At 34.1% G+C, this 21,551-nt stretch overlaps 2 protein-coding genes across 2 annotated transcripts in view; both read right to left on the bottom strand.

The window, feature by feature from the left end:
* Positions 1-751: 751 nt before the first annotated feature.
* Positions 752-2,590, bottom strand: LOC100258184 (nucleoside diphosphate kinase B-like). Its single transcript, XM_002271316.4, has 4 exons — positions 2,271-2,590; positions 1,916-1,964; positions 1,147-1,378; positions 752-1,070 (listed from the first exon to the last, which is right to left on the bottom strand). Exons 1-4 carry the CDS (start codon positions 2,319-2,321, stop codon positions 956-958), a joined length of 447 nt encoding a protein of 148 aa, XP_002271352.1. The 5' UTR covers positions 2,322-2,590; the 3' UTR covers positions 752-955.
* Positions 2,591-4,270: 1,680 nt separating this feature from the next.
* LOC100253051 (dol-P-Man:Man(7)GlcNAc(2)-PP-Dol alpha-1,6-mannosyltransferase) overlaps positions 4,271-21,551 on the bottom strand; it is a 56,680-nt gene continuing 39,399 nt past the window's right edge. Inside the window, exons 13-20 of the mRNA XM_002271383.5 lie at positions 19,026-19,112; positions 18,836-18,903; positions 16,526-16,594; positions 16,364-16,446; positions 9,653-9,752; positions 8,144-8,209; positions 4,853-4,946; positions 4,271-4,775 (exon numbers count right to left, since the gene is read on the bottom strand). Of these exons, the coding sequence (XP_002271419.2) occupies positions 4,695-4,775; positions 4,853-4,946; positions 8,144-8,209; positions 9,653-9,752; positions 16,364-16,446; positions 16,526-16,594; positions 18,836-18,903; positions 19,026-19,112 (648 nt within the window). The 3' untranslated portion in view covers positions 4,271-4,694. The remainder of the gene's footprint in view (positions 4,776-4,852; positions 4,947-8,143; positions 8,210-9,652; positions 9,753-16,363; positions 16,447-16,525; positions 16,595-18,835; positions 18,904-19,025; positions 19,113-21,551) is intronic.

The raw sequence follows: 21,551 nt of genomic DNA, 5'->3' as shown, positions 1-21,551 counted from the left end.
ACATTCAGTTGTGATGACGGTGCTTGCAGCTGGAGGTCTTCCGAGTCTTGTGGTTTGCCAAATAAAAACTGCTTCTCTTCCATTTTTAAATCGTGGTTGGTAGCCTCTTTGGAATTACTTTTCAATATAGTTGCAGCCTGCAGGGATTATTGCAGTGGACTGGAAAGCTCAGCCCCACTTAAGTACGGATCATCGGAAGTACAAGTGATGGTGTATTGTAAGTTTTGGAACACTTGTTTTAAAGATATTTGGCAAGAAATGATCAATATTTTGTATTGACTGGAACATCCTTTTTTTTTTCTTGTCTTCAGACATAAATGGGCAACCGCATGCATTCTAAAATCCTTTGAATTTTAAAGAATCACAAAAATCATCTCTTACAATGGTATCCGATATTCTTCTTGATAGCCTAGTTCGCCTAGTTTGCACCTGTCCACCACTTTTTCTTCTCTTGCTCGGATTAAAGCAAGGGAATCACAAAAATCACCTCTCACAATGGTACCCGATATTCTTCTTGATCGCCTAGTTCGCCTAGTTAGCACCTGTCCACCACCTTTTCTTCTTTTGCTCGGATTAAAGCAAGGGAATCCTTGTTTGTTGCATAAAAAAATAGTATAAGGTTAAAAATTCTCAATCCTAGTGACGGCAAATTTAGGCATCAAGCCTCTAGATGAACAGCTCAGCTAGGTATATGGTCATAAAAAATCATATCACTCCATGATAAGATGCTAATCATATAGATCAGCAGCACTCTCTGAATTATACCAATTATATTAATTAAAGTGCCTGAGGCATAACAACATAAACTTGGGAAACAGATCCTCTAAGGATCCGATTAATCAACTCGAAACAAGTTGCTCAATTTAAAGTAAACAAGACTCGCAAACCACATAAATAACTAAGGGGGGTGGCAGGCTGCTACTAAATGCTCAACCCACACAAAAATATTTAACTTTTACTCATAGATCCAGTGGTTAAGGCTGCTGCTCCAGGCAACAGGGCCTTCTGGGAACCACAGTGCTATCTCCTTCCTAGCACTCCCCACTGAGTCACTCCCATGAATCACATTCCTGTATAATCAAAACACCAATTTAAATGCTTTTCTAAAGGAGCACCCAGAGTGCAAAAAAAAATTTGATATATTACCTGCCAATGTCAACAGCAAAGTCACCACGGATGGTGCCAGGAGCAGAGTCAGATGGGTTTGTAGCTCCAATAATCTTCCTACCAGTGGTAACAACATTCTTGCCCTCCCAAATCATGGCAACAACTGGGCCAGAAATGATGTACTCAACCAACCCATTGAAGAATGGCTTTGACGACAGGTCCTCATAGTGCTTCTCAGCAAAACCACGTTCCACGCTCAAAAGCTTCAATCCTGAGAATTCATTCCCACATACCCAATTACCACACAAACCCTATTTATCACCTCCATCAATCATCAATTACATCTTTAACTTATGTCACCATCAATACAAATGATCTCATGGGTCATGGGTGCTATCATATATACATATATAAATTCAGCTGCTCGTTGGGACAATGGAATTGAGAATGGAAAATCAACCCAAATCCCACTCCCATGAGGATTTTGATTTTCTCCTCTACGTTATGGTCTTATGAATCCCTTTATCATAAGGATTTTCAGGAGTTCCTCTCCATCATTGAGTTCATTCAAAGAATTCAAAGTGAATCATTTTTAATCATTCCATACAAAGAGATCTAATCGATAAACACAAAAACCCCACGTACGAATGGGGCCCCCATCATTCCTTTATGCTATCACGGTAAGATCTTATTGGTCATCTCACGACACTGTAGCACAGCAATAATTGCAGAGGAGCCACAACCCGAAAAGAAAAAACTCAAAAAGAATTATTAATCGAAAAAAACAAAACAAAAACAGAAACTCTACCTTTCAAAGAGAAACCCTTCTTCTCAAATCTGCCAATGATCTCACCGACCTGAAATACAAAAAAATCCAAATCTTGAATGAGATTGGGCTCCTCTTATAGAAAACATATACCAAAAACAAAACAAGAGCCTCCTGTTTGGCTGCCAAGAAAACACATAAAAAATCCAGAATTCATGTTTTCCAGTAACAGGTTTCCCAAAACTCAAAGACCCAATTCAATAAAAACCAAAACAAACCCAACAGTTGGCACACTAGACTAGACAGCGAAAAGGGTTCTATTTTCTTGCTAGCTTTCTGACCAACCAAACAGAGCAAAAAAACTGTAAAGCAGAATTTTTAGTAGAAAGAAGCAAACCAGGTTCCTCTGGACGCCGTCGGGCTTGATCATGATGAAAGTTTGTTCCATCTTTTCTCCTATTCTTAAGCCTTACAAACTCTTCTCTCAGCTTCTGCCCTCAAGGAAGTGTTGTGATGTTGTGAGGTTGTGAGGAATGCCCCCTCTATATATATACACGTATGGAAGCATCTTCAAACCAAACCCTAACCCTAGCTCCCAAGAATATTCGTTTTTGTACGGGTTTGACCCGACCCGATTACAGGTTTCGGGTCATATAATTTTTAGGAATAATTTCTATTTATTTTCAAACTTGGAACCCCCACAACCCCCCCCTTTTTTTTTCTTAACAGTGCATTATATTTTTCAAATTATTTATAATAAAATTATAATTAATAATCAAAAAATAATTTTTGATTTTTGAGAAATTGAATCTAGATCTTGAATTTTTCTTTGAGCTTATGTGTCATTAACTTCGATGATTGCGTTGAATTTGTGACTCACTCTTATGATTTTTCTAATTTTATTTATTTATTTATTTAATTTTGTTGTTGTTATTATTATTATTATTTACATTAATACCTTGAGATTTAAGTTTAATTTAAGAATTGTTTTTTAGAATAATTTTTTTATTCAAAATATGATGTTTTTAGAGGATATTTTTTAATTATTTTATGTTATTTTTACTTATTTTTTGAGAATTATTTTAAGAAAAGATTATACAAACATATAAAATGATTAAAAATAAAATATTAGATATAAAAATTATTTTTAAAATATTAAAAATATGTTAATAAAATTTTTAGACTTCCAAACTTACTTTTGTTTTACAAAAATCAAAAAACAATTTTTAAAAGTTATTTTTTAATCGACACTTAACTTCTTAAATTGCCCATAATTTATTTTATAAAGTGTTGGAGAATTAATGAACTTCTATTTCAAACTACTATTAATATATTCTTTGTATCATCACCATCCACTAAATTCATTTATAATTAATTTTAATAAATTTTATTTTTCATTTTATTTGTTTTTTTCTTTTTTCTTTTTTCTTTTTAATTCATAATTGACTAATATTTAAGTAGAAAACTTTTTGTATGCAAAAAGAAGTCTATGGTGGTTTTATTAACTTTGTTTCAAATTCTTTGGATTTTTCCTTTTTTTTTTTTTTTTTTATCATTTTTCTTCTTTTTTTTTTTACCTTTTCAACGTCTATAATATTTAGATTTTAAGTGAAAACTTTGCCAAGCCTCCATAATTTGCAAAATCAATACTTTCTAATTGCTGATCCAATGATTTTTATACTTTTTTCTTTTCTCTTTTTAGTGATAATAATTTTTTTTTAAAAATTTATAAAATCATACATTAAAAAGCATCTTATGTTAATAGGTGTACAAGGAAGGAGAATAATGCTTGCATTGTACTATTTTTTATTAAATTAATATTTTTTCTAAATGTTTTTGTTTTTAATTCATGTGAACTTCTCTTATCTCAAATTTTTATTGTTTGGAAAAAAAATTTCAATTTTTAAATATTTTTATTTTACTTCTTTAAAAATTGTCATATGAAAAGTGCGTACGGACAGTTGGAAATAGGCCAAGTTTCGGATGATGGGGACTGCAGTGGCTTCTGGGGTGGAGGGGATGGCTTAAGGGGCAAAGGAGCTTGCAGTTGTTTTGGGTTAGGCGCTTTGGCTTGGCTCATCTGTGTGAGACATGGATGCAGATGCTGAGACGAGGGTTGGTCCATGCATATGGTTCCCCAACTAGTCATGTTTCAGTAAGGAAGAATGGTCAAGAGAGATGAAGAGGGCGTAGGAAGCTCTTTGTCCCATGGATGAATTCCAACTTTCAAGAAGGATCACTTTTCAACACCAGCAGATTGCCTCAGCCAGGTGCCTAGCAAGGCAGTTGCTCAAAGTGAGCGTGTCAAGTACCAGTCGCATTATTCTCACTAGATTACTTACTTTTAGTTATTAATCAAACATACAAAAAGCATGGTTTATCTACAACAAAACCATCAAAAGGGAACTCTCTAATATGGCCATTGTTTGAAATAATACTTCTTACTACATAGTTTTGTTGCAGGAAACTCCCTAAACCAAATAGATGATACACAGTGCTAACATTCTCCATCAAGGCAAAAGTTAAGTGTACATGTATAGCATTTTCTTTAAATTTGTTATCATAAATAAAAAAAGTTAGTGCAACAATTAATTCATGCATTCGTCTTTCTCTAACAAAATGGGAAGGGTTGTTTATCTCACATGTGATGTGCACTGCCTTTCAGGCCATTACACAGCAGGTAGCCTTTAACTTACAGCTTGATAAGGTTTGGGGGACACGACCATGGCTGATGAGTGCAGACTGTGAAGTTGGGGATTTCCTCCTTGATTTGGTGGTTCACTTTTAACTCGACATCAGGTATAAACTTTTCCTCAATAAATCAGGAGCATCCTGGCCAATTTCTATTCATCACATACTCGCTTTTGATATTACCGAGAATAAATACCTTGGGCTCTTCCACCTACAGTCAAAATGAAGAAACATTACACTGTAATTGAATCATGCAGCTGCCATATTGGGAGTGTGTTGAGCCCTTACCAGTGAAATGGGCGGAAAGCCAGACTGAAGGTGAATCTTTGAGAATCCATTTACAGCAAATAAGCACTTGAATCCCTCAATGTTGGAGTGCTCACTGTTATGGACAAAAAAAGGAAGAGAGAGAGAGACAGTGATCAATGATTTACTCTAGTAAGTCCTTGTGCATGGAGACAAGCATCACTTGCATTCTATTTTGGCATTCCCTTTCCAATGAAACAAATAAATGGTCAAGGATCAGAGGCTGGTACCCCTAAAATAATGTGACATACTTGTATTGTTTTTGTAACAAATAATGAACTCACATTCTCTGAATTCAAGAGATAGGATTGGGAAAAATAGATCAATGGGATACATTTGCACAAAACTCAACTCAAACAGCATTTATGAAAATATCCAGAATTCCTCAACAAGAATTTGCAACTGAACTTTTGGCACCTGTTAGTTGTTCAATACAAGAAAAATTAAAGAACGAAAACAATGAAGATGGGTTGGGTGGGAATGGGACCAACTAACCAAGTTAACCTCATCTTAGGCAAGTTTGGTTTAGATTCAATCACACAGGTTAGTGAAAAAATGTAATTGTACTCACAAAATATGCCTAGTGTTGATTGGTACTTCCATTACATTATCCATTGCTCAAACATAGCTTGAGGGCAGGTTTGACAAAATTATATATATCAAGGAATGAAAGTTGAAATGGACTGGCATTTCAATATTATCAGCCAAATATCTTTCATAATTTTGGATTTCACAGCAAGGTGAAATGATACAAATCTATTTGCTCGAAAATCGACAAAACTGCCAATATATTGCTGCACTATTCAAGGATAAATCAGCAATAATGATATTGTCAAAAACTAATTCAGAATTAGTGCACAATCAGATAATTCTCTTCAGATATGATAGATAATTCAGTAAATTTTGGATATTTCAGTGACACAAACAGAATCTAAGGCCCTGTTTGACAACATATTCGAAACAATTCTAAAAAAAAAAAAATCAATTTTTGAGAATCATTCTTAGTAACAGTTTTCAAGAATAAAATTCAGTTTGGGAACTCAAATATGAAAAATAGTTGTCTTGATTTACTTTTTTGTGAAGGTGTTGTGCACTCCTGTACAATGCCAAACCCAAAGGATTCTCCATATCTTCATTTGTTTCTCAAAATACTTTACAAAAAACACATGAAAATACCTCAAATTTGTTCAAAATTAGAACAAATTCTTAAAAAATTGTTTTCAATAAAAAATTTGTCAAATATGTTTTTAAGTTAGAAGATTGCTTTCTGTTATAATAGAAAATTTGTCAAAAATTGTTCCCAAACAGGCCCTAATCTTTTCCTCACTCTTTTACATTTTCTGTTTGTTTTTCTTTTCCATCTTTCCCACCTAACTCACATTGAACTCAAATTTAACACAATTCTTGCATGATAAGATAAAATTACTTAAAGAAATAAATCATAATTCCAGAATTCCATGCGCAATCTCTCCCTTTGTCATGCAAGATATTGTGAGAAAATATATGGTATTATGAGCATACACAATTTGAACAACACTCTCCAAGATACTTGAAGAAATTACGTATTGTATTTAAGGGTACAAACATTGCGTGTCACTACGTCTGGTTGTTATAGCTAGTTGAACAGTAAAACCCAACAACTAAATTTAATTCTAAGGGGGAACATGTTATTCTTAGGACCCATTGTTTTTGGGTCTACCTAAGAGGATGACCGTTATTTGTCTGTTTGTTGTTTAGAAATTTACTATTTTACTTTCTCTAATATATGATATTTCACATGTAAAGAGATTATTTATTTATTTATGATAGGTAAATTTTTAGTCCTCATTAGGTCTTGAACCTAGAACCTTCCACAAACCCCAACCAACCCTTTACCACTTGAGCCAAGCCTCAAGGGTTCACATGTAAAGAGATTTGATATCGATTAGAGAGAAAACTCATATAGTCTTAAAAGGAGTGGTTGAAGCGTGCCTAGGCCCAAGGCACAACCACTCCTTAGTTGTGGTGCCTCACTTGTCAATACATGCGCCTTGTTGAAGAGACATGCCTTGTCTACTTAACTTTTCCTTTTCAAACACTTTTATTCTTGAAATTTTTAATTGTATATTGAAATATATATAATTTCATTACATTTTTGTTAACAGTTTCTTTTGAATGTTTGAAATCTTAAATTTTTTATTGATTGAATTAGATTTCAAAATCATATTTTAAAAAATTAATATGCATCAGATCATATTTCACTTCACTCAGGCGTGCACTTTGCATCTTTTAAAATTGTGAGAATGCTAAATAATAAAATAATATTTGTTCTTTTCTTTATTTGATTTCACTACACAATTTATGTAACAAATTACTGGTATTGACTAGAATTATGGAGAATCGGAGCTTGTGATATTTATAACATTTAGCTAAAAATTAATGCAAGTATTATGTAATTTTGTCTTTCTCTAAAATCATTTCATGCTTGAAGAAACAAAAATATCATGACACCCAAGAAACCACACACTTGGTGGGTGTGCCTCTCTTAGGCCTTCTAGCAACACTAGAAACACCTATTATGCCTTCTATCAAGGCCAGAATCTGCCTCAACACCCAACTCAAACCAGCAACCTCTGAGAAAGCTTAGAAGATCTGACATCTATGGTCCCTAAAGTGAAACCCACCAATACCCATCTGCCCTAAGCTACCCAAAACTATCCACCCATCAAAACATTATTCTTCTATAACTCAATCGAATAAAAATACATATTTGTGAGAATTTATATTACTAGTGAAAACTTTAATCCTTCACTCCCTAGTCGTTGATATTCAAACTTCCTTCCATATAATAGGTCAACATTAAAAGGGGATTAGGCTAGCATATTAAAGAAGTTATGCCAATTTCCCAACTGAAAAGAATAACCTACTGAAATGCAAAAGAAACACATGATATGCACTGTGTATATCATATATTTCTTACCATGAGTTAGAGTAAACATGAAACTTGGGAAATGTATTAACTCTAGATAGATGGGTGGGCTTGCGTGGATTCTAGCATGTACACAAAGACAAGGGTTAAGATTTATATTAAATATTGATGACGTCAGTTTCCCCACCACAAACTATCATCACAGTTCAAACTGGCCTGTGTAATACTTCCATTGCATAGGTAGATAACTAAGGGGATGGGGGCACAGAAGTGTATACTGGAGAGCCAAAAAGCCACCACTTCCATGTGGCATGTTATGGCCAAGGCTTGTCAAAAAGAAAGTTAAGAAGGCAATGAAAACTCACTTTATGAGAAAGGTGAAATTTCTCCAGCGAAATTCTTCTATAAGAATCCCTTCCTCTTTAGAATACCTGCATTATATGGCAGTCCAATCGTGAACTTAAACATAAATTTTGCATACTAGGACTTATTTTTTTTTTATTGGAAGCATACTAGGACTTATGAAACATGCACTACATATAAAAAGTCAATTTGCACCAAATGGAATCACATATTTATGAATTGATCAGAATAATTCCTTACCTGATCTTCAAATAAACAGAAAAAAAAACCAGAATAACATGCTGCTCTCACACATCTACTTCACAATTTTTTTTGCCTATTGAATACACTAGCATGGACAAACAGTGGATCATGGATTTTGCTACATTGTGTGTCATCTTCTTAGAAAACTTCTGCACATCTTATGTCAATGATTTCTAAACTTGCTAAATATGGCAATATGAAGTTGTATTGTACAGGTTATAAAGTGGTCAAAAGAAAATACTTTTTTTTTTTTTCGACTTTCATTATCTCTACATCGTATTGGGAAAACTGGGGTAGTGTAATATATTCACAGAGCATGGCCCAAAAGACTGAAGCAGTGACAATTCAGCAGTAGAAACAGATGGATACATAAAGAGGCCAACGAATGTGCTGGTGAGAAGCAATTCAATACAAGTAAAGAAAGCTCAAAGGAAGGGAGCAAAACCAAAAAGAACTTGGGTCGAGGCAATAAAAATGATACAATATATATATATATATATATATTAAAAGGAGAACAAGGTCTAGATAAAGGTGAGCAAAAGAAAAGGGCTCATGAAGCCAATCCCAAATAGTTAAGTTTTAAAGCTTTGTTGTTGTAAGCAAACTGATCTGTTATATGTGAAAAATTGGGGAGGTTGTGTTAGAAGATCATATTAATCCATCATGGGAAGTGTTAACTTGGCCTGCTCCAGGAAGACACATGTACATAGGTAAAAGTAGCCATCCCAAACAAGTGTTGGACAATAAAAACTAAATGATGCAGTACAACAATTCACTGCTGTGCTGAAATTTCACCCATAGTATGAACTGTTTTTTTGTTAGCTATGTAAAAGTTTTTGGTAAAAAGCATAATTCTTTGTGATCAATAAATTTTCACATGATATATTTGTGATGCAATTCATAAATTTAAATGTCAATGAATCCAAATATAGAGTCCTTTTTTGTTTATATTATTCTCAAATATACCATTATGTTTCATATTCCTAATCTAATGGAATGGCTGATATTGGAATACCACATTCATATCAGACTTTGAAAAAACTTTCAAGCGGAACTCGCAACAGCTTAAATCAGGCTAATTATATTAGCTTTCCTGACCCTAGGAAACTATAGAGATCTTCTTGCTCCATCTCAACTTTAAATCGTATCCCCATTTGATTGGTACTCAAATGTTCACATATTTAAAATGATCAGTGACATACACTCAGATAGACAAGTACAATCAGGAGATAAAGTGAAACCCTATCTGAAACAGACTTAAACCATACCTCCATGGGGAAGCATTTTCACAAAATCGAGAGATTCCATTCATGGCTGAGAAGGGGTCAATGTGAACCCACTGTTCATCAGTATCGTTGGTGGAATGGCCTGTCAAAACTATCATGTTAGTTCTTTACAGCAAACACAAAAGACAAGTCAATTGAAATGAAGCAACATCTAAGGAATACAGAATACAGACACAATAGAACTACGAACCAAGAATATAAATGAAGACAAATGCTTTAATGCGTAAATAAGGTATTTTTTTTTATAATCTGTAAATAACAAATATTTTTTATAATAAACAAAATGATCATACAATTGCATTTACTATAATATTTGTCCTTCCCTGCATTGACATATTTTTTAATTTTCTTTTCTTTTTTGATAAATAATCAGAATTATATTAAATGCACATCAAAGTGGGTGTATAAGCCATGCACATGGGAAGTATATGGTTTGATCCAATGAAGAAAAATCTGGAACAAAAAGAAGAAATCGGCAAATCATTCCTGAACTTGGACTCCCATGTTGTGTCAATAGAAATGAAACTCTCCTATTCACAATAGCTTCCCTTGTCCACATATAAAGTTTGTAAGATAATCTCCTTAAGCTTCTATACTGAACTTTAACCCATCAAAATTTCTTCAATAGACCTTTTATATACACCAAAGAACACATAAAAGGCTGTCCCACAGACCCTTTTGTCCTGTGCCACCAAGCCAACAACTCCTGCATCAATTTCAACATACTCATCTTACCCCAAATTAGTATGAAAGGCAGAGACAATAACCCTCGCCAACTAACAACATAATGGTAGATGATTGGCAGTTCTTAAACCTTTTTGTATATACAGCAGTAGTTTTTAAGCATTTTCCTCCTCTTCATTATGTGATCAATTGTGAAACTTCCTTCAAAAACCGCTGAGCATGGGAAGAAAGAGAGAGGAGGGGGGGCGTGGTCCCCCTTGATTTTCTGAAAATTTCTGTCAACATCTGGGATTCACAGACTTAATTGAAAATGAACCATCCTAGTCAACTTTCCAGAAAGAAATAAACCATGTCCATTCCTTGATCACTGAATTTCCAAGTAAATCTTCATTGAAAGTGGCCCTAGCATCTGTAACCAGAGAGGAAATCATCCCATAACCTTAACCTCTAGTCATCCCTACTCTGCAGAAAATAAACTGGAAGATGCCCTCGCCCTTCCGATATTCCTCAAGAAACCATTATGATAAAACCCCCAAACCTCCTGGGAGAACCAGCCCCCTCTTTGTCCACATTTTCCCACTACTTTCCTCCATAGATACCTCTCTGATAAAAAGTCTCCACACTTGTTCCTTGATTGAGCTTGATTTAGAGGGCTCAAGTTTTTAATGGCTTATTCCACCAGGTCTACAGGATGCAACCTCTTCCCCTCCTCGATGATATCAGCTTTCCATTTTCCCTTTTCTTTTTTTTTTTTTTTTTTTTTTTTGGGATTAATGGGATAGAAGATGCAAACCAAAAGCAAACTAGCAAAGCTTGATTGAATGCTTTTGATAAGATTGATTCTCACTCCTTTCAAAATACCGTCTCTTCCACATTTTCAACCTCATTTGTTATCTCTCCATCAATGAGTTTTACAATGGTCTTCACCTTAAGAGAGGCCTCTAAGGAAAACCCAAATAAATAGATTGCAGTTCCCCAACCTAGTAACCAAAATTAGGTGCTGAATGCTGACCTATAGGCATCCTTCCCCATTCACCTCTTGACCAAACAGGATTAAGCACACCCTGACTTTTAAAGTTTACAAGTCACCGGGACAATAATAAAAAGGAATGAAGATAATGGGTCTCCTGCCACAGAACAAGGAACTGTTGAAAACACCTTTAGAGTTCTTTCATTTAAGAGAATTGAAACCCTGATTGTTGAGATACATCTAATAATCATGCCCATGTCCCCATTTTCCCAAATGATTGAACATATGAATAAGCTGATGAGGAGATTATAATTGACATGACCAAACCATTTTGTATGTCAAACATTCGATCTCTTCTGTGAGGGACTTTCCACCTCCCTGCATACTGATGTTATATTTTCTTGCTCTTGATCAGACTTATGTACAGTTTTGTTACAAGGGAAGGATTTCTCATTTGTTTTTCTCCTCAGGAAAAAAAAAATCCCAGTTTAGAAGTCACCTCTACCTTTCAATCTCCACAACTTACACACATTTTTGTTAATACGGTTACTATTTCTTATATAAAATGAAAAGATAAAGGAAATTCACCTTATAAAAGACTTGGAAATATGAAGGGACAACAATGTTAAATGAAAGCAGAGGTACTTTTGTAAGACACTAACCCTGTTTATGAATTGAATGAAGGTCAAAAGTAAAGTTTTAAAAAATTGAACAAATTGACCAATTGGTTTTAGATTTTCACGAGTTAGTTGCCTGATTGTAATTTATCATGAATGTTTTGACCAATAAAAGAAAAAAAAACTAAAGAAAAAAAAAAACTAAAGAAAAAAAAAACAGAACGCCAAGTTTTGAAAACCTTGGGTATAACATATATTTGGGAAAAAAAAGAAACACAAAAATCCAAGAACAAAAAAAAAAAAAAAAAGAAAAGAAAAGAAAAGGAAAGAAAAGGAAAAGGATGGTGGAGAGAGTCTGATGTTATAGCCTTGCCCAGATGTCCAACATAATAACCATGTGACTCATCTATGGGGAATATCACTAAGCTTTGATTTAGCCTATAATCATTGCATGGGCATGTAGGGTTTTTCCCCATATGTACTTTGTAAATTGGGTTTTTTTATTCAAGGTTTCTAGGAAAGGGAAAGTTGAGTTTTTCCATTCAAGGTTCCTGAGAAAAGATAAATTTTTTCATTCTAGGTTCCTCAGAAGTGTATTTTGCATGAGAAGTCTGTTTGTCTTTATAGTCCATGGATTTTGAATTCTAATTTCTTTAGTATCTATTTACTATTTTGCATCTACATAAACATTATTATTATTTTTTTTTGATAAGTTAACGCACAAAAAAAATATATTAGAAGAAAGGGCACCTTAAGGCTGACTCAAAGCATACAGGGGGTATACAAGAGGCACCAAAAAGCAAGAACAAAAAGAAGAGGGGATACAAAAAATCACCAGCTCTCATCTAGAACCCAACCAATCAAAAAAGCTGATTAAAGGAAGAGGTCCTTCATCTATAGTCGACTTAGTCCCAAACCAAAAATTACATACAAAAGAATTTTTCATCCTATGAATCGAAAGCTTCTCATTTTCAAAAACAATTCTATCTCTTTCCTTCCAAACCACAAGACATAAGGGGGCTGCCATCCACACCTTACTACGCTTCTTGCCCATGTTGATACCACGTCAACCAAGAAGGGTATCTCTAACCGAAGAAGGAAGGACCCACATTACGCCAAAAAGAGCAAACAATAACTCCCATAAAACTCTTGCCTTGGTGCAATGAAGTAGAATATGATCAATAGACTCTTCTTCCGCACAACAAAGGAAGCATCTATTAGCTAAAGTCCACCCCCTCTTTTTAAGTTGATCCAAAGTTAACACCTTACTCCAAGAGGCTTCCTAAGCAAAAAAAACCCACTTTAGTAGGAACACAAGGGCTCCAAATGATGCTCTTTGGAAACTGAACAGCACCCTATCTTCCAAATTAGGAATAAGCCTCCTTCTTTGTATTGTCACAAGTAACCTCTCCACCTCCTCCACTTCCCAATCATTGAAGGGCCTAGAGAACCTAGGACTCCAACCCCCTTCCTCTCCCGATGAGTCCCACAACTCCACTAACCAAGCCTCTTTAAAAGCTGCTACGGCATACAAAGAGGGGAAAGAATCACAAAGAGCAATGTTCCCACACCATTTGTCTTTCCAAGATTTTACTCTTCTACCATCCCCCATAGAAAATACAACTTCGTTTTGCAAAAGAGACCCTTCCTCCTTGATTTCCTTCCAAAATCCCACACCAAACCCCTCCCTCACTTCCCTAGTACACCAGCCCCCTTCTTCCTCCCCAAACTTCTTACTAATAACATGCTTCCAAGGAGTCTCCCTTTTATTCGCAAAATGCCAGTTCCATTTATATAAAAGGGCCCTATTGAGAGTAGAAAGACGTCTAACTCCCAAACTGCCCTTCCTTTTGTCCAAACAGATGGTATCCCACTTTACAAGTTGAGGCTTCCTCTCCAAAGCTCTCCCTTCTCACAAAAAATCCCTTTGAATTTGCTCTAATCTTAATCTAACCACTCTTGGAATACGCAATAAAGACATCAAGTAGATGGGCATACTATACAAAGTACTACGAATCAGAGTGATTCTCCCTCCTTTAGAGATAAATTGCCTTTTCCAAAATCTCTTCTCCACCCCATCCCAAACAGCCACGGACTTGTGTTGCGCACCCAATGGAAGCCCCAAGTAAGAAGTTGGGAGCCTCCCCACTTTACAACCAAACTCAAGAGCCAAAGCCTCTAGATTCTCTACTCTCCCTACTGGCAAAATTTCACTCTTATCCAAATTGATTCTCAAACCTGAGATGGCTTCAAACCACATCAACAACCAGCTTCAATAAGCCATCTGATCTTGGGAAGCCTCACAAAAGACCAGCGTATTGTCAGCGAACAGCAAATGAGAGACCAGAACCCCATCTCCACTTTTGCCCTTTATCCTATAGCCTGATAGATACCCCCCACTGCTCTAAAGATGAGACTGAAGGTATCTTTAAAGAGCCTACCCACTAACTGATCTTAGCCAAGATTCATTTGGGCCTCACTCCCGCCACCAATTAGCTTCTCAGGAATTGGCGTCAATTCATAGAGAATTGATGGCAGTATTGAAAGCTTGTGGTAATAAATCCCAAACTTAGATTATAATTTAATCTACAAATCTAAAGCAAATAGTTGGAACAGGGTTGGCCAGTATATTAAAGTCTAAATCTCCACTTAACATCTTATGATATTATTATTTGATTTACAGGGAAAAAAACATTGATTGCAATAAAAGAGAGAAAGGATACACATAAGGATGAGTATTGTTTAGAGAAAGCCAAGACAAAAAAATTCTATTGAAGCATATATATTGAAGCATGAAGTATAGAATAATATATAACCAATTTCATTAAAAATAGTAGGATTTAAAGAAAACTATATCATACCATATGAAAACATTGAATACAAGAATTTTGAAAAGTTCAATTCAACAAAATTCATATATAGGTTCATCACAAAATCCATAAAAATGAACTTTTTAAAATTTTAGATTTAATTTTTAGTTCCAAATTCTAAAAAGGAATATCTATTTGTGTTGATATATATGTCTTTATATCTCATCAATAAAGTTCAAATTTCCATGTTCATCACCATTTCTTCCCCATAGAAAAAAAAAAAAAAAAATCTAAAAAAAAAAACTAATATATTAAATAAAAGTATTAGTATTGTATGTGAATTGTAGGATTGTTTAAGATAAGATATGAAAGGCAATACATATTGATTTCCATAAAAAATGTATCATATCGTGTATCGCAAATTTTTAGAAACCATGTCTATTTGTGTTGTGACTATTAGAGGCCCTCTTCTCCAAGGGTCAATATCAAATAGAGAGGAATATCTAACCAGGCAGGCTTTGATAACAGACTGATAGTGAAGGTTAAAGAAAAATACAAAACTTAATACGTACTTATTTAGATCAGTAGGAAGCTCAAATAGGACAAACAATAGTAAAGATGAGAAAACACAGATTACAAGTGGCAACAGGGAGATTGAACAAACTAAGGTTAGCAGGTGGCAACCACTTTAGGTAGGAAACTGGTGGTGCCCATTTTCAAAATTTACATCTGAATGTAACCCATCAAAAAAAAAAAAAAAAAAAATCACATCTGAATGTACCAAAACACATGAATTCTCAAAGCAACTGATGAGTTAAACCAAAATATGAGCACATAGGGAATGTTAATAGGTTATGATTTTGACAGTTGCCAGTTATGGGCAGATTTAGAGTACTCTAGGTGTTCCAATGTCAGAACTGATAATCTATCACTGCTGAAACATTAACATGCAGCCTATGAGAGCAAAACCAAAGGCTAAACCAGAAGGTTCCAGCCATAATTGAAATCCTGATTGATGCCTTATCAAAATTAAAAAGAACTGACAAAACTTGGGTGAAGACCTTCCAAGAATGAAAAGCAATTAAGAACTTCAAAGAAACTACATTTTAGGACAATAGTATCAAAATGTGACTACCTTCTAAGATCAAAACCAGAAAGCTCCATCAAATGGTTTCATTCCCCATATTTCCTGTTCAAAATTGGTCTTTTGGGGTTTTTTTCCCCTGTACATTGAAGAGAGGAGGGAATTCCTAAATATTTTAGCTTGAAAAAATACTATTAACAACAAATGATACAATTCAAGAATTGACATTAGAATACATGCCAAACTTACTAAAATATTAGATGGCCTTGCAATATCCTACAATATGGATTTACCCACAATTCATGATAACCACACAAGAAATGTTATGTAGCTTCTCTTCCAAAAAATAATGGAGTTGTGATGCACATATTAAGACTCACAACTCTATGGGATCAGTAAATGCCTGTGTATAAAATATTTGGTAACTTAAGCTCAAGTTTGCCTTTGGAGATATGATTGCATAGAATCTCAATAATTATGTGTGTGTGTGTGTGTGTGAGAGAGAGAGAGAGAGAGAGAGAGACTCACCAATTTGGTGCAAATGTTTTAGACCATATCCGCTGGGATAATTATTGTATGATGCCATGAAAGTGATGATGGTGCACCCTAGACTACAAAATAAAAAATGAGCACAAATGGGGGAAGCAAATTGTTGGTATCATAGAAGTAAACTATTCATTAATTTCAAACCTGATCAGAAGTAGTCCCAGCAAACAGAAATAAAGCAACTTCCATAAACTCTTCTTCCTATTGTTGTAACTGCAACAAGGTGAAATAAAAATTAAATGACCAATCGAAGCCACAAATTCTTCCTATTATGAAAATCACAAAATAATTGAAACTTCTTTAAGAGTCTATGATAGTAATAACTAATAAGTCTTGGGAGTTTGATAGCACTCCAAGAATTCAACGCAAGATCTTGATTAACTATTTGCCAATACAGAATTAAAATTGACACAGAATAGCTATAAGAGCAGCCATTTGTAATCATACAGAAGGCTCAGGTAGTTAAAAGAGTCATCATGACACAAATAAAGGAGAGAACATTGTGATGGATGTGTGGGTGACAAGAAATGATACAATTAAAGATATATCTACCCATAGCAAGTAGGATATGGCATCAATTGAGAGCAAGATCAGAGAAAGACCGTTCAGATGGTTCATAGATGAGAATAAAAACTAAGGGAAACACAGCCCACTAAGAGGGATATGGTTCCAGTGAAGACCCTGTGTCCTTCCTGGTTCAAAGTCATGGTATCGGTCATTGACTTGGAAGGTCCTGAGGTGCATTGATCTTGACATCTCAAATTGGTATTAGGGGATACACAAAACATACTAAATTAGAAGCTCAAAAAATTCTAAAAAAATTATGAAAATTATCAGAAAAATAAATAGAATTAAATAGACTAAAATAAAATAAAATGAAATAAACTTCTACTAATGTAACATTTTTAAAATTAATTTTAAATTTTGATTTAACATTGCTATTAGGCAATTGTTAATTTCCTGATATTACCTTATGTTAAGAACAACTAAATTAAACTCATACCATTGATGTAATTGTATTCAAATAAATTATAATTAATTTTATAAAAAACATTATTAAATTAAAATCTAATATAATTTTAATTTCTAATAATTAGTCAATTTTCTTTCCACTATCCATTACTTTGCCTATGACCCGATTGTCAATCATAATAGGAATATCCATTTCTTCTTAAAATATTGCTACACCTCAGTTTATTTTTTATACCAATTTTTAATAATTCGTACATAGTGAAATCGTAGCTTATTAAATAAAAATTATTTTTATTTTCAACAAATGAAAGAGGACAATCATAAAAAGGATTTATTTATTTATTTTTTATTTCTTTATAACAAGTTTGTTTTCAAAAAATAAAAAATAAAATAAGCACTTCAAAATTTTAAAATACATTTTCAAGTGTTAAAAAATGCAACTATTTTAAAACAATGAATCATTTTTGAAAAATTAATTTTATTTTTCCCATAAAATATACAATAAACAATTATAAAAGGTTAAAATTTTTATCATTTTATTTTTATTTGAATCATATGTATTTAAAAATGAATATGTTGCTACACTATCCAATTTTTTTTATACCTATATCCATATCCCTATTTATTTCATAGAAACTCGTATGCTCATGAAAATGCAAATTTCAGCCAAATACCATTTACCCATTTAATGTATGCCTAAATTTCCGTCAAATACCCATTGCCAATTTAACTCAAATACTTGACGGTCCAAATTCCCATATGTCCATTTCCCCATTTAAGCCCAAAGACCCTTAAAATAACAATTACCCATTATTGCACAAATAACCATTTCCATGAATTCGGATGAAGTAGAAATAGCAGTAGCAGAAAGGACCCCAAAGGCATGCTACTAATCTCTCTTTCAATCTTCTCCATGTTCATACCTCCTTTTTCTCCTCTCTAGTTTCCACTGCTCTTCTCTCATTCTCAGCCCAAATTCCCAAAGGGGAACAGAGGGTTCCAAAAAGGCATCATGCCATAATTGACTTCAGCACCAGGATTAATCAGTCCCTGCATCATCTCAGAGCCGTCCCAGAATCATCACATAAATTGTCCCGATAATCGAGTCATCTCCAAGTTGGCTGATTCACCTCACCATTCAATAAGATACTGAACTTGGCTTTTGTCATCGTATCCGACTTGACTAAGTCATATCAGTCTTGGCTGAGATTTTGAACCTTGCTCTCCCTTCCTCCCCTCCAAACATTCATCAAATCTCTATCATTGAATGGTAATCACCAGATCATATCAGATTTAAGTCCTGAAATCTTCTTCTTATAGCTATTTACTCAACATGGTTAGTTCTCCTTATAGACTCCTACCCACTTAACCTGGCATCTAATCTAAACGTTAGTTGTAATAAAATATAAACATATCAATGTTTTAAAGAAATTCCTACATAATAATTGAAATAATGTATGTCAATGAAGGAAAGGCACATACATTCTGTTAGCAGCAATTGCTGCTGATAAGTTGAAGATAGGAACTGAACTAATGATGAAACGAAGTTCCTGTGGCAAAAAAAAAAACAATATATATATAATTATATATATATATATATATAATATAAAGGTGTTCAGAAATAAAGTTGAAATAACATAAGAGAATGAAGTTCATATTCCATGTCCAATACCTTGTGTGGAAGTTTGGAGTAAAGTAAAACAAACAAGAAAACTGGAAGAATGTAGGACAAAATCCTCCTATCAAGGAAGACTCCAAGCTGCAACATAGAAAATAAATCAAATGAGAAACAAGATGAAAATAATAGTAGCGATAATTCACACTCCCAACTCAAGTTGGATAGAACTAAAACAGCTCAGAAAGCTTTATGATTTCATGCATTTACTACTTAAACCTTCATCCAGCTTGTTTTGTTTGGAATATGTTTTCATTTTCAGATTTATATCTCTACTTGCCAACAAGCATCAGCATTTCCTTCGATTAATAGATTCATAATAAAGTTCAAATAAAATATTTAAAGAAAATATCTTTTGTGATCATCCTTGACAAGGATTTCTGCACAGTGAAACCCAATCTTTTCTGCCTTTACGAAATTCAATAATATTTAAGTTCCCTTTAACCTTATTATTGGACCTCTTTTAGTTGATATGCTCCTTTTTTCCATCTGAAGTTAGTATATTTTCAGGTAAGACCAATATTTCATAAAATCTTAAACCTTATTCTTTTAATGCAAAGAGTTAACCATTACATTATACAGTTACCTGAAGAACCCATGCATTCAGACAGTGGAAACTTTGTGATCTATATAAGACACGACATGATACGAAGAAAAACAATACCATGCAGATGAGGGTTTGACTGTACTCTTCCAGTAACAACATGATAGCAGACTCGGTTTGGATATGATAAAACAGAACAAAACAAAACTAGTGATGGTTATTGATTCAGTATGGCTGGTGCTGTGATACAACATAGTACAGCTGATTTAGCTTGTTATCAGCCAAGAGAGGAAAATACAGACAAAAAAGGATTCATTCTGTTTTAGGGTTCTTTTGGGGAAGCTGACATGCCAATCAATGTAAGGGACTATTTTGTCAAATTGATGACCTAACATTGCAGCAGTGATGTAGCCCTTCAACAATGAGCTGGTAGGATGGGATGATGACATTCAGCTTGAGGAGGGACGAGGGAACAAGGCAGCTAAGGGAAGCATACTGAGAGTGGAAGTAGCAAAGTCACAATGAGCTCTCAGCTCAGTTTAGAGAGTTATCAGAAGATCTGTGAACTGTATTTTGAATCTTCAACATCCTTGATTTGTATGTTCACGAAGAACACTTTGGAGTGATCAAGTCTCTAACATCATTGGTCTGAAGTAACTTTGACTCAGACCTCGTTGGAGTCCTTTTTGTAAATTTATTTTTTATTGGAAACAAACATATATACTAATTAAGAATAGAAACATGAGAAGGGTGAGAAATCATCCCCATGATGTACAAACCTGATCAAAAGAATTGAGTAAACCTCCACTAACCAAGGATGACTATACAAAAGGTACAAAAGGCCTATACAAATATAAAAACTCCTGACCCTGTAGACCCAGCCCTAGGGTGTACATATTGAAAGTCGACTAAGTTGAATTACACTCAAAGGACAGAGTTTAAAAATGTCTATACAATAAGCCCAAAAAGAAACATAGAAATAAAGCAGATCCCACATCATTTCCGACGTCTTCCAAGTGTCCTCGAAAATCCTAGCGTTCCTCTCTCTTTGTACAATCCACAACAAAGAGAGACACATGATCCTTCAAGGTGTCTTGCCTCCCAAAACACTTGAAAGAAATCACCATCATATTGTAAATACTGCCTGGCTGAACCCACACCATCCTAGCCTGTGAAAATATCCTATGCCACAAAGTAATCAGACAATCTCTCTACACCTTTTTGTAAAATTTTTTGGAGCTCTATTTCAGTACTTTCAGCTCTCTTGATTTCCTATAACCATGATGGAACTCATCCCCAAAGATTTTAAAAGATCCTCTCTAATAAATTAATAATTTTGGCAGAATTACCCAACAAGTTTCCATAAAGTTTTCTTGTTTAATGGACAGGTGGTGCTGGACCCTAAAAATTACAGCACTTTGGGGAAACTTTTCTTTTGTTGTATAATAAGATCAAAGAAGACAAAACAATAGAAAAAAAAAAAAAAAGATCCTTAGCAATCACACCAAAGTTCCTAGGCAATCACATCTTTTAGAAGCTACATAGCTACTAATTCTGAATAAATTCTATTCATTAAAATTAGAAGAGTACATAGATTTATATAGACTCATGGAACTTCTTTTCCTAATAATCTATTTCCTGTTAGGTATCTAACTCCTTTTCCTAATCAAATTAGAAACTAAAACAAATAGAAATATAACTCCAACTAAAACTATGAAATACTAAAATTACTGAAACTATTTTGCTGAACACTGATCCCCATCAACAAGCCTATTTATAGAGAAATGGATTACTATCAAACAAACCTTAATATTTATCTTTATAAGAATATTGTCCTAGAGATTCCTAACTAACTAGTAAATTTCAGGAAACATGTTAAGGACAGAATACAGGTCAGATTGCATACGTGCCACAACCTAATTCACAGTAAACTATGGCACAGATTATACAAATAGTTTGGTTAGCCCTTGCTCTACCCA

The sequence above is a fragment of the Vitis vinifera genome, chromosome 15 (assembly GCF_030704535.1).
Source record: "Vitis vinifera cultivar Pinot Noir 40024 chromosome 15, ASM3070453v1".
NCBI classification, from domain to species: Eukaryota; Viridiplantae; Streptophyta; class Magnoliopsida; order Vitales; family Vitaceae; genus Vitis; species Vitis vinifera.
This window is presented reverse-complemented; position numbering and strand designations above follow the sequence as displayed.

Coding starts and splice junctions, on each gene's coding strand:
- LOC100258184 (XM_002271316.4), bottom strand. CDS start 2,321: ATGGAACAAACTTTCATCATGATCAAGCCCGACGGCGTCCAGAGGAAC. Junction 1,965..2,270: donor ACGGCGTCCAGAGGAACCTG/GTTTGCTTCTTT, acceptor TTTGTATTTCAG/GTCGGTGAGATCATTGGCAG. Junction 1,071..1,146: donor TTTGCTGTTGACATTGGCAG/GTAATATATCAA, acceptor TTGATTATACAG/GAATGTGATTCATGGGAGTG.